Source organism: Symphalangus syndactylus, chromosome 24, assembly GCF_028878055.3.
Source record: "Symphalangus syndactylus isolate Jambi chromosome 24, NHGRI_mSymSyn1-v2.1_pri, whole genome shotgun sequence".
In the NCBI taxonomy this organism is placed as follows: Eukaryota; Metazoa; Chordata; class Mammalia; order Primates; family Hylobatidae; genus Symphalangus; species Symphalangus syndactylus.
In genome coordinates, this window is record NC_072446.2 from 45114085 (window position 1) to 45126291 (window position 12207).

At 52.9% G+C, this 12207-nt stretch overlaps 1 protein-coding gene across 3 annotated transcripts; it reads left to right on the forward strand.

Annotated features, from left to right (window-relative positions):
- The first annotated feature begins 4699 nt into the window (after positions 1 to 4699).
- AP5S1 (adaptor related protein complex 5 subunit sigma 1) lies at positions 4700 to 10073 on the forward strand. Of its 3 annotated transcripts, none has more exons than XM_063633524.1 (4): positions 4705 to 4937; positions 6436 to 6496; positions 6573 to 6764; positions 8637 to 10073. In XM_063633524.1, the coding sequence occupies exons 3-4, from the start codon at positions 6589 to 6591 to the stop codon at positions 9061 to 9063; spliced, it is 603 nt and encodes a 200-aa protein (XP_063489594.1). In that variant the 5' UTR covers positions 4705 to 4937; positions 6436 to 6496; positions 6573 to 6588; the 3' UTR covers positions 9064 to 10073. The 3 variants fall into 3 exon arrangements, with proteins under 3 accessions (XP_055121818.1, XP_063489594.1, XP_063489595.1); XM_063633525.1 differs by lacking the exon at positions 4705 to 4937 and adding an exon at positions 5019 to 5033; XM_055265843.2 differs by lacking the exon at positions 6436 to 6496 and having other exon boundaries at positions 4700 to 4937.
- Positions 10074 to 12207: the final 2134 nt, after the last annotated feature.

Here is a 12207-nt window from a genome sequence, read left to right on the forward strand (position 1 = left end):
ATGAACATGCACACATATGGCCGCAACACATTCAGACTCTTCTGTTTTGTCTTCAGGGCAGGTCTGGCAACCACAGGATGTCCTGCTGATACCCCCTCACCTCTGAGCTGCCCCACTTGTTTTTTTTCTGGTGCTGATCAAGTCCTCTCTGATACCTTACCCTGTTTGCCACTGGATTAACGGTTGTCAACATTTATTGATGTATTGAGTGCCTACTAGGTGCCAGGCTCTACCCTGTCCACTTCACATGCTGCATCACTTAAGAGTGCATTAAGTTGCATGTAACAGAAACCCCACTCAACGGTTTAACCACATAAATGACTGTACACCTCACTCAACAAGTAGACTCTGCAGCATCTCTGGGGCCGAGGCTCCTTCCTGCCTCATTGTTCTCAGCACACAGCTTTCGGCCCTGGGGCCGCAAAAAGTCAGAGAATGGCACTGAGTCTGCCCCCCTTATTTGGAAAGCAATGACTTTCCTGAGGCCTTACCCAGGTGGCTCCTACAGTGCCCCACTGGCTGGGGAGGATGTAGAGACATTTCTGATTGGACCCATGTCCTCTAAATAAAGGAGGGCCAGGGGACCCTGAGTCTGGGAAGGCTGGCTTCTTTTCACCCTTTGTATTTGCTCTGATCTAGTCCTTATATACAGAATGCCCTTCCTGCCAGCTGCAGCTACTGAACTCCTACCTCTCCAGAAAGCCCAGTTCAGATGCTTCCTCCTCCACACAGTCTTGCCAGATTGCTCCTCCAGAGTCCTCCCCACTTCTGAATCTGTTGGTCATCTTGACTCCTACTTGCCTTGGCCATTGCACCTGTGTGAACAGAGCCTGATGGGAACTCTAAGCACCCAGAGGATTCTCCCAGCAGAATGAGTGGATGAGCACACAAATGAATGGTGTGTTCTCACTTTTAGGCCATCTCCATCCTTTGCAATCTTGTTCAAGTCCTCTACATACAGTCCTCCCCCGACCTCTCTTACATCCATGGTGGCTGCTCCAGGGAGCAGAGCTCATGTCCCCGATGCCTTCCACGTGGCACTGTGCTGTGAAACACTGGCCACATCAGGGAGCATCTCTGAGCCCACTTAGTTATCTGTTAAATGAAAGGCTATGCTCTAAATTTCTTCTCATGCTAAAAACCTCAACCCTGCCAGAATTCAAGCCTTGGGGCAGGGGAAGGATTCTATCACATTCTTTTTTTTTTTTTTTGAGACGAGTCTTGCTCTGTCGCCCAGGCTGGAGGGCAGTGGCGCAATCTCGGCTCACTGCAAGCTCCTCCTCCCGGGTTCATGCCATTCTCCTGCCTCAGCCTCTCCCAGTAGCTGGGACTACAGGCGCCCGCCACCATGCCCGCCTAATTTTTTGTATTTTTAGTAGAGACGGGGTTTCACCATGGTCTCGATCTCCTGACCTTGTGATCCACCCGCCTCGGCCTCCCAAAGTGCTGGGATTACAAGCGTGAGCCACTGCGCCCGGCTATCACATTCTTATATCTTCCAGTTTAAAGGCAGACTTCAGAGTAAAATCGTTTTAGTGGAATTGTCACAGCCATTATTAAGGTTTTAACTGAATTTAGTATATAGAAAAGTGCATGTATCTTCAGTGTCCAGCTTGGTTAATACTTACAAAGAGAATGTACTCATGTATTCACCACCCAGATCAAGACTCGGAATGTCGCCATCTCCTAAAGCTCCATGCCTCTCCAGTCATTGCCTCCCTAGGATAACCACCATTCTGACTTGTAGCAGCGCAGCATGGCTTGCCTAGATTTGGACCTTTTATGTTAATGGAGTCACATGGCATGTACACTTCCGTGACTGGCTTCTTTAACTGAACATTGTGTCTGTGAGAGTCACTCATGTTGTGTATCAGTAGTTGTTCTTTTCCATTGCCCTATACTATTCCACTGTACGAGTATACCACAATTTATCCATCATTAAAGATGGATATTTGGGTAGTTTCCAGTTTGGGACAATTAAGAGTAATGATACTGGCCGGGGCGGTGGCTCATACCTGTAATCCCAGCACTTTGGGAGGCCAAGGCGGGCAGATCATGAGGCCAGGAGTTCGAGACCAGCCTGGCCAACATGGCGAAACCCCCACTCTAATGAAAATACAAAAATTAGACAGACGTGGTGGCAGGTGCCTGTAACCCCAGCTACTCGGGAGGCTAAGGCAGGAGAATCGCTTGAATCCAGGAGGCAAAGGTTGCAGTGAGGCGAGATCGTGCCACTGCACTCCAGCCTGGGTGACAAGAGCAAGACTCCATCTCAAAAAAAAAAAAAAAAAAAAGAGAGTAAAGATACTATGAATATTCTATTTGTGTCTTTTGGTGAACAACAGCCCTTATTTCACTCAAGTACACATCAAGAGTGGCGCTGCTGGGTCATGGAGCAGTGAGGTCAGCATGAGCAGCCACTGCTGGGCTTGCTGTTTTAGATGATGTCTGAGCTAGCAGGCATAGACATTCCCAATGTACCCAGAACAGACTCTCAGAAGCATGGGTTGGACCCGGGAGAGCCCAGTGGCCAAGGAAAAGGGATCTCCCAGGGCACACCCACAAGCAGCCTCCAGCAAAACCATCAAGCAAAACCCCCACTCCCACCAGGCTGAGGAAGCCCTCCATGCTATCACCTCCATCTGGGTCTCCCACTGTCCTCTGGGAGTAGTAGCTCAAGCCAGCCTCCCACAGCTGTCTCCTCCACACACCTGACATGAGGCCAGCCCTCTAGTGGTCAAAAACTTGGTGTTGACTCACTGCCTGAGGAGTGGACAGAGGCTGGGAAACTGTGTTCCAGATGCCAGGTGGCCCCCAGCAACCAGAGCCCTCTCCTTGCTGGCTCTCTGCTGTAATCAGCTGGCAGACACCAGCCCTGCCTGAGAGCGACAGGGACTGGGGACCAGGAGCTGTGCCAACATCACTCCCCAGCCTCGTAGCTGAGGCCCCAGAGTCTCTGGGCTTGCCGCAACACCTGCACACACATTTATGTGTTGTCACGTGCTTTGGCCAGGCCCTGGCCACCTGCAGCTTCCCTTCAGCCACCTCCTAACCTATCCTGGGTCCTATGGCTTAAGGGGCTCAGAGTGCACTTTCTCAGGGGGTGCTGGCTGTAGGATCCCTGCCTGGGCCACCCTACCCTGTTCTCCTTCCTCGTCACCAAAGAGCGTGTTCAAGCCGGCTCCAGTCCTGCGTTGTGCATGGCCCTGGGGAGTGAAGATGGAAGCCATCAGCACTATTGGTGAGACCTTCACAGGGGTGCAAAGGCCGCAGCTGAATGCCAACGGGCAGCCTGAGCAGGCAGGCTTCCTCCCATTTTGTCTGAGTATGTATCTACAATGGCAATTAAAAGGACAGGAAAGGCCAGGTGTGGAGACTCACGCCTGTAATCCTAGCAATTTGTGGGGGAGAAGCAGGAGGATCACTTGAGCCCAGAGTTCGAGACCAGCCTGGGCAATACAGTGAGACGCTATCTCTACAAAAAAAATTTAAATTAGCTGGATGTGTTGCCTGCCTGTAGTCCCAGCTACTTGGGGGGCTGAGGCAGGAGCATTGCTGGTGGGAGGAGGCAGGGAGGCTGCAAAAAAAAAAAAAAAAAAGGGCCAGGAAAGGGAATTCTAGGCTGGGGGAACAGTCAGTGGGGGAGCCTCCAAGGCACATCTGGGGGACAAGGCTGAAGCCATTCACATGCCAAGAGGTAAAGGAGGTGCACCTTTATGGTCGCGGTGGGGGTGGGAGTGGTGGTGGTGGCTGGAGGAACACATGCAAGTCAGGCAGTGAGGCCCAGGCAGGTCTTGTGGGGCCCCCAAACACCAATGGGCCAAGCCTCCAAGTTGGAGCTTTTACGTAAGGCTCTATAGGGGTTAGTGCCAGAGTGCCCCCTTCAGGTTTAAGGTATAAACCTCTTCCCTGTTGTTTTGATGGCCTCCAGTCAAGAAGGGGGCTTGCTGGTCAGCCCTACTAAGCGTTTGCCCTGGGCGACACTCTACAAGGTTTTACTGGGGCCCAATGAAATTGACAGCTCTGCCAAGGACACACACTGAGAGTTCGGAAGCAGCGTTCGAATCGTTCTGCGCCGAACCGAGTGCCAGCATTAATCCGCTGCAGGAACCCACGAATTCAGAATCTGCGCAAAATACACATATTTGTATTTAAAATCCGCGCAAAATACCCATGTGCCTAAATACCCATATTTCCCTCCAAAGTCATAATTTCCGGGGGTACAGCCCAGGAATGTACATTTGAACTGGTGCCCCAGTGATTCTCACACATGTTGGCTAGATAAGAACTCAGCCGCAGCCCGTAGCTGCGCGGCCCGGCCTAGGTCCACCCGCTGCCCGCCCCGGAGCCTCCTAAGGCCGCAGGCGACGCGCCCCGCCCTCCGGGGACAACCAGGTCCCGGCCTTTTCCGCAGACTCCGCGCTCCGAGCCGCGGCGCCCCCTCGCGGCCGCCGGGGTCGGCAGCCTGGGGCTCAGCTGATTAGGGCAACGAGCGGGGGACGCTTCGAGCCCGCAACGAGAGTGACCAGCATGGTCCCTGCGGGCAGCTCGGGGCCGGAGGGTTTTGACTGTGAGGCCAGCCCACGCCAAGAGTCCAGGCATCGGAAGATGCCGCCCGCACCTGCCTGCCGCAGCACCGAGCTGGACGTGAGAGCTCCGCCCAACCTGACGGCGTCAGCTGGCGCGCTCGCCCGCGACCGACGTGCGCAGGCGCCCACGGGCCGCGCAGCCGCCATTGCTCTCCTGCCACTGAGGGGAGCGATTGTTGGCAGTCCGCGGGCCCGGACGGAAGGCTGAGGCGACGCTTCGACGACAGCCCACCGGAGCTGCAGGGGCAACACATTCAGGGCGGGGTGCCCCATTTAGGCCTGGCTGACCGGAATAAGAAACTACAACCCCCGAAGTGCATTGCGCCTCAGGGTTACGGAGGCAGTGACGTAAGCTGTCTTGACCGCTACCATTTCTCTAGTAGAGGGGGAACGCGGCGGCGCGGAGTGATGACGCGCTCTGCTTGCGGCTGGAGGGTTGCGGAGGTCCGCGCTTGGGTGCTGGGCTCTGGTTCTCGAAGTGCCTTTGAGAACCTGCTATTTGACCAGTTTAAACTGTCTATTTAGTCTTAGCCACAGATACCTACTGACTGTGTACCCGCCGCCTTTCAACCCCCGGGCCGGCCACTGAGCCATCCGGATAACCGTTACTATTATTTAGTTTTTATTTTGAAACAGTTTCAAGTAACTCCTGTATGCACTTTGATGAGATTTTTACCTCTTTTACCCCATTTACCTTATTATTTCCTCTGTTTTTGTCTCTGCCTTTTTTCTTCCCTGGACCATGTGAGTTAGTTGCAGATATGAAATCCTGTTACCTCTATATTTAGAGGCACATCCGTGTTTATTTTCTAAAAACAAGGACAAGCTCCTGCATTCAAAATCGGGTTACCGGCCGGGCGCGGTGGCTCACGCCTGTAATCCCAGCACTTTGGGAGGCCGAGGCGGGCGGATCACGAGGTCAGGAGATCGAGACCATCCTGGCTAACACGGTGAAACCCCGTCTCTACTAAAAATACAAAAAAAAAAAAAAAATTAGCCGGGCGAGGTGGCAGGCGCCTGTAGTCCCAGCTACGCGGGAGGCTGAGGCAGGAGAATGGCGTGAACCCCGGGGGGCGGAGCCTGCAGTGAGCCGAGATCGCGCCACTGCACTCCAGCCTGGGTGAAAGAGCGAGAGTCCGTCTCAAAAAAAAAAAAAAAAAAAAATCGGGTAACCTTGGTCAAGACTTTTTCTGACCCATAGTCCGTATTTAAATGTTTTTAAAGTTTTTATTAGTGTCCTAATAATGCCCTTTATGTAAATTATCCTTTTCTTTTTCTTTCTTTTTTTTTTTTTTTGAGACAGAGTCTCCCTCTGTCGCCCAGGCTGAAGTGCAGTGGTGCGCTCTCAGCTCACTGCAGCCTCCCCTCCCGGGTTCAAGCGATTCTCTGGCTTCAACCTCTCAAGTAGCTGGGGTTACAACCATGCGCCACCATGCCTGGCTAATTTATTTTTAGTAGAGATGGGGTTTCACCATGTTGGCAGGCTGGTCTCGAACTCCTGACCTCAAGTGATCCGCCCACCTAGACCTGCCAAGGTGCTGGGATTACAGGCGTGAGTCACCACACCTGGCCCAAATTACCCTTTTCTTGGTCCAGGACCCGATCCAGGAGTACACGTTGCATTCAGCTATCTGGTCTCTTCAGTCTCCTTCAGTCTGGAGCAGCTCCTCAGGTTTTCCATGACCTCATGACCTTGACGCTTTTGAAGATTCCTGTTGTTTTGTAGAACTAGGTTTAGGGTTGTCTGAGGTTTTTTTGTTTTTTTTGGTTTGTTTTTCTTTTTCTATTCTGCTTATGTATGTCTGAGGTTTTTTACCACTGGACTCTGTTATGTGATATTGTTCAGATGCTGTTATTCAAAGTGTTCAGCCTCACCGGCCTCTGGATACACTCCCGGACACTGCCAGGTCAGCCCCCTTCCTGTGGTTGCCTCTCCTGCTGGGGTTCACTCTCACCTTACCAATGTCTCTGGCTTCTCTATAGCACCCACCCTGGAGCCATGGTCCACGCCTTCCTCATTCACACATTGAGGGCCCCGAATACTGAGGACATGGGCCTTTGCCGAGTGCTCTACTCCTGCGTCTTCGGTGCTGAGAAGTCACCTGATGACCCACGGCCGCATGGTGCCGAGAGGGACAGGCTTCTCCGGAAGGAACAGATTTTAGCTGTGGCCAGGTAACCACACAGCCCAGCCCCAGGCCTTCATTGAACACGTACCTGATTGTAATAGGTATTCTTGGGGAGTGGGGATGCAGAGAAATATGAGGACTAAGGAGCAGAGAGGAAGTTTTAAAGTAGCATTTCCCAGAGAGTCTTCCACAGCTTTTCATAAGTGTTATGTGAAAAGGGTTAAATAAATAATAATTCTGTTATCAGTATAATTAGCATTTGTTCAGCCTGTAAGTGCTAAGCATTTATATTCTGGACATCTTATATATATTAATTCATTTAACCCTCATAGTAGTCTTTTGAGGTAGGTATAGTTATTATCTCCACCTTACAGATGAGTAAACTGAGGTACAGAATGTTTGAGAAATTTAACGTGTCCAAGGTTATATAGCTAGAAAGTAGCAGAACTAAGATTTGAGAGCAGGCAGGCAGACAGTACAGATTAAACATGCTTTTCAGTGCAGTACTTAACAGGGCCTTTAGTGTGCCTGTAGACTTTATGAATCTCTAAGGAAGAAAGAGGGTGTGGTACATGAGGACTCCAGAAAGCCAGGGATCCAGATCACAGTTTGGAATATACTGTTCCAGACTAGGGTGGCTAGCCTTGGCTCTTCCCCTCTCAGACCCAGCCAGAACTGGTAGGTGCTGGAGCCTCCTGGACCTCCCCATTCTGGGTGGGGTAGCACCACTCTGGGGCAACCTTCTGCCAACTCTTGCCTTTCTCTTGTTCTTCTCATTCTCCTTCCCCTCCCTGTAGCTCAGAAAACCAAATACATGCTTTTAAAACCAGCCTGTGTGTGGTTCAGACTGGAAGGTGATTCAGGAAAGATCAAAGGGAGCTTCTAAGAAGCCTTGTTGGTCCAATGGAAGGTCTTTCTTTTTTTTTTTTTTTTGAGACGGAGTCTTGCTCTGTCGCCCAGGCTGGAGTGCAGTGGCGCAATCTCGGCTCACTGCAAGCTCCGCCTCCCGGGTTCACGCCATTCTCCTGCCTCAGCCTCTCCGAGTAGCTGGGACTACAGGCGCCCGCCACCACGCCCGGCTAATTTTTTGTATTTTTGGTAGAGACGGGGTTTCACTGTGGTCTCGATCTCCTGACCTCGTGATCCACCCGCCTCGGCCTCCCAAAGTGCTGGGATTACAAGCGTGAGCCACCGCGCCCGGCCTTGGAAGGTCTTTCTTTCATACTTGGAGAGGGTTGCAGGATAGGGTGGAGATTGGACCGCCCATGTTGGGCGATGGCGTTTATTTTCTGCCTCATCCCTTTCCTTTCTTTGAGATGGAGTCTTGCTCTGTCGCCCAGGCTGGAGTGCAGTGGTGCAATCTCGGCGCACTGCAACCTCTGCCTGCTGGGTTCATTCCATTCTTCTGCCTCAGCCTCCCGAGTAGCTGGGACTACAGGCGCCTGCCACCACGCCAGGCTAATTTTTTTTTATATTTTTAGTAGAGACGGGGTTTCGCTATGTTAGCCAGGATGGTCTTGATCTCTTGACCTCATGATCCGCCCGCCTCGGCCTCCCAAAGTGCTGGGATTACAGGCTTGAGCCACCGCACCCGACCAAGCCGCTTCCCTTTCCTTTATGTGGAGAAGGCCTCTGTGAAGCAGGGTGAGGGCAGGATCTTCTTCCTCTGGTGCCCTTTTTCAGCCCAAGGAGCTGGGTTGAAAACCTGCCGTCTTGGCCACATGGAATAAAGTGGTTCAGGACCTGGAGGTTCACACTTCCTGATTCTGTGGCCCTGGGCAGATCACTTAGTCTCTCTAGGCCTCACTTTTCTTACTTGAGATATGGGGATGACGGTAGCTCCCAGGACCAGGGTTGATCATGAGGATGGCAGAGTTGGTGTGTGAGCCCACCAGCCTGACCTGCCCATTCTCCCCAGGCAGGTGGAGTCAATGTGCTGGCTGCAGCAGCAGGCATCCGGCCGGCCCCCCATGGACTTGCAGCCGCAGTCCTCAGATGAGCAAGTGCCGCTACATGAGGCCCCACGTGGGGCTTTCCGCCTGGCAGCAGAGAACCCTTTCCAGGAGCCACGGACAGTGGTGTGGCTGGGCGTGCTCTCATTAGGCTTTGCCCTGGTGCTGGACGCCCACGAGAACCTGCTACTGGCTGAGGGCACGCTCCGGCTGCTGGCACGCCTCCTCCTTGACCACCTCCGGCTGCTGGCGCCTGGAACCAACCTCCTGCTGCGGGCTGACCGCATTGAGGGCATCCTCACCCGCTTCCTGCCACATGGTCAGCTGCTTTTCCTCAACGACCAGTTTGTCCAAGGCCTGGAGAAGGAATTCAGTGCTGCTTGGCCCCGCTGATTCCTCGTTGGGATGGTGCTTCCGAGGGCAGGCAGAGGGTAGACACACAGCCAGATGAAGCTTGTCATCTTCCTCCTGCCCAGCCTGCTCCCAGCTCTGATGTGCTGCTATACCAGGACAAGTGGGCGACACAAGCCTGCAGAAAGGGGCTGGGCAGAGGGTGGAGGAGGTCCTGCCTATCCTCAGGTTAGTGGAACCACAGAACTTCCTGAGCCTAGAGCTGCTGTGTAGCTTAGACCACTGCAGTGCGGCAGCCACTCTTGTCCTTGGCCCCACCTTCCTCCATCCCTGCCAGCTAGTGCTAGGGTGAGGAGCTGCCTGGAGGTCAGCCCACTCTTCTCCTTCCAAACCCACAGTCAAGGCCGGGCGCCGTGGCTCACACCGGTAATCCCAGCACTTTGGGAGGCCAAGGTGATTGGATCACCTCAGGTCAGGAGTTCGAGACTAGCCTGGCCAACATAGTGAAACCCTGTCTCTACTAAAAATACAAAAATTAGCTGGGTATATGGTGCCCGCTTGTAATCCCAGCTGCTCAGGAGGCTGAGGCACGGGAATCACTTGAACCTGGGAGTCAGAGTTTGCAGTGAGCCGAGAGTGCGCCACTTCACTCCAGCCTGGGCAACAGAGTGAGACTCCATCTCAAAAAAAAAAAAAAAAAAATCCCAGTCATCGAAACACAAAAGGGGTCTCAGACTCCCTGCGGGTGGAGGAGCTGTGCCTGCATTGCTGGCAGGCCCCAGCCCCTGGCTTTGTGCCCACTTAGGCAGTATTATCAACAAGGTCCTGCTCAGTGTCCAGCCCCCACAGAGTTCAGAAATGCATCTGCCAATCAGCAGGATTCTGCAGCTCCTTTTGTGCCAAGCCCATGCCCACCAGGCAGGCTCAAGATAAAATCATCACAGCCTTCCCTCATCTGCAGGGAGAGAAGGTGCTGTCAGGTGAATGCGAGCAGTCTAGCCTGGATGAAGTATTTTTCATTTTGAATTAAAAGCACTGGCTGTGTGATTTTACCCTCTTTCTGTGAGTTTGATGCGTGCATCCTGCTCCTACGAGTGAGTGCCTCTCTGGATGGCCCCCAAGCTGGGTGTCTGAGCCTTTGTGGTCAAGGATCCCCCTAGGAGGCTTCTTGGGATGCCTCCATCTCTCATGCCCACCTCACCTCTGTCTCCTTAGGGGCCTCCTTTGGATGGTGGTACACATTTCTCCACCAAAGTATATATCACAGGTGGCAGGTGGCTGTGGCAGAGCCATCTGAGAAGCAGTGCCTGGGCTGAGAATTGGTGCGAGTGGTTTAGGTAGGGCGGGTGGTGATCCCAGGAAGCAGGAAGTGGACACAGTCCTCGTGAATGCTTGTCACCCTATTAGGACTGTGGTAGGGAGCTGAGTGCCTCTGGGGGCTGCACACAGCAGATGCCTCTGAATTACCTCACCTGAGAGGTGGCGGCTGTGGGTGTTTGCCTACTGCCTTTAGTCAGTGGTTACAGGTTGATCCTGGGGTGCATACATTCCCTGGCTCTTTCTGCCCCTGAGAAAAAGCCTTCAGGCAATGTGGAGCTGGGCCTGCCTGCACCATGTTGAGTCCCAAAGGGATATGGGTGGGGTACCAAAAGCCGGTGGTTAGGAGGTCTTCAATCAGCAGCTTCTAGTGAAGGTTTTTTTTTTTTTTTTTTGTTTGAGACGGAGTCTTGCTCTGTCCCCCAGGCTGGAGTGCAGTGGTGCGATCTCGGCTCACTACAAGCTCCGCCTCCCGGGTTCACGCCATTCTCCTGCCTCAGCCTCCCGAGTAGCTGGGACTACAGGCGCCCGCCAATACGTCCGGCTAATTTTTTGTATTTTTAGTAGAGACGGGGTTTCACCGTGGTAGCCAGGATGGTCTCGATCTCCTGACCTCGTGATCCGCCCGCCTCAGCCTCCCAAAGTGCTGGGATTACAGGCTTGAGCCACCGCGCCCGGCGTGAAGGTTTAAACTTACTCAGTTGGGGGAAAAAAAAACAAACCACCTCAGATTAAATTGATTTTCATGATCTTCCTGTTACCAAGGAAGGTGAGGCTTTCTTGGCAGAATGAGCCTCCTAGGTGCTTAGCTCTCATGCTTGCCATCCATCAGTTGCCCTTTAGCATCCAGGATGGACCCACCTACACCTACTTTGGAGGCAGCACTGATGATTACCCCTTCCAAGTCCATGGCCAAGGCCACCAGCCATGCCAGGCCTTCTACCACCACTGTCAACATAATTGGGATGAGGCCACCTTTTCCATTTTATGGTGCCACAAACCACCTTGACCTTGAAGACTTAAAGGGATGTTACTGTGTGTGTGGCCAAGTCCCACCAGTGGAAATGTCCCACAGGCCTCTAGTAGGGACACCCCTTCCCTTTACATTCTGTTCTCCTGGTCCACCCCTCCCACCCGTCACCCCAGGCTGGCGGTCCTGGTGGATTGGCTGTGTTCTCAGGGAACAGGCCATTTTGTCCTCTATGGAAAGGCTCAAGCTTACTGATCCAAATTCTTTCTGCCTTTTTTTCAAACAGAACTTAAGAGGTTGAGACCCTGCTCCCCTGGGAGCTGTGGGAAGTTGAGGTTAGGCATGGCTGGTGGCCTGGTTCCCATGAGGTGAGGCAAACTGATGCACAAGAGAATAGCAGAGACTGATACCACACCCTGGGGCTGCTGAGCTCCAGTTCCTGTTCCAGATGCCCAGCTGGACCAGGGTTTCCTTAACCAGATGAGTGTGCCCAGCACCCTTCCCACACTTTACACTTCTGCCCCAGCCCCTTGGGCTGGGTTTCCACCACAATTTATGCTCACCCTATATTTATCAAGCCTCCCTTGGGCCTGATGCTCTGCTGGGTGCAGTGCAGGATACAGAATGTCCCCAAAGTTCCAGGAGAGACAGTGCTAAGGCCAGGTGACTGCAGATGACTGCAAAGCAGCAATGGTTTGAGCATCCCTGAATTGCTGCTCACAACTGCTTTAAACACCCAAAGGAAGAAGGGACACTTTAGTGAGGAAGGCCAAGTGAAGGAGCCAGGATTTAGAACTAAAAGTGAGATGGCTATGGAAGCAAACTTGCCTCCGTCTCCAAGCCTCCTCCCTTTCTTCTCCCTGCCCCAGGAACCCTGGACAAACCACACATCCCTCAGC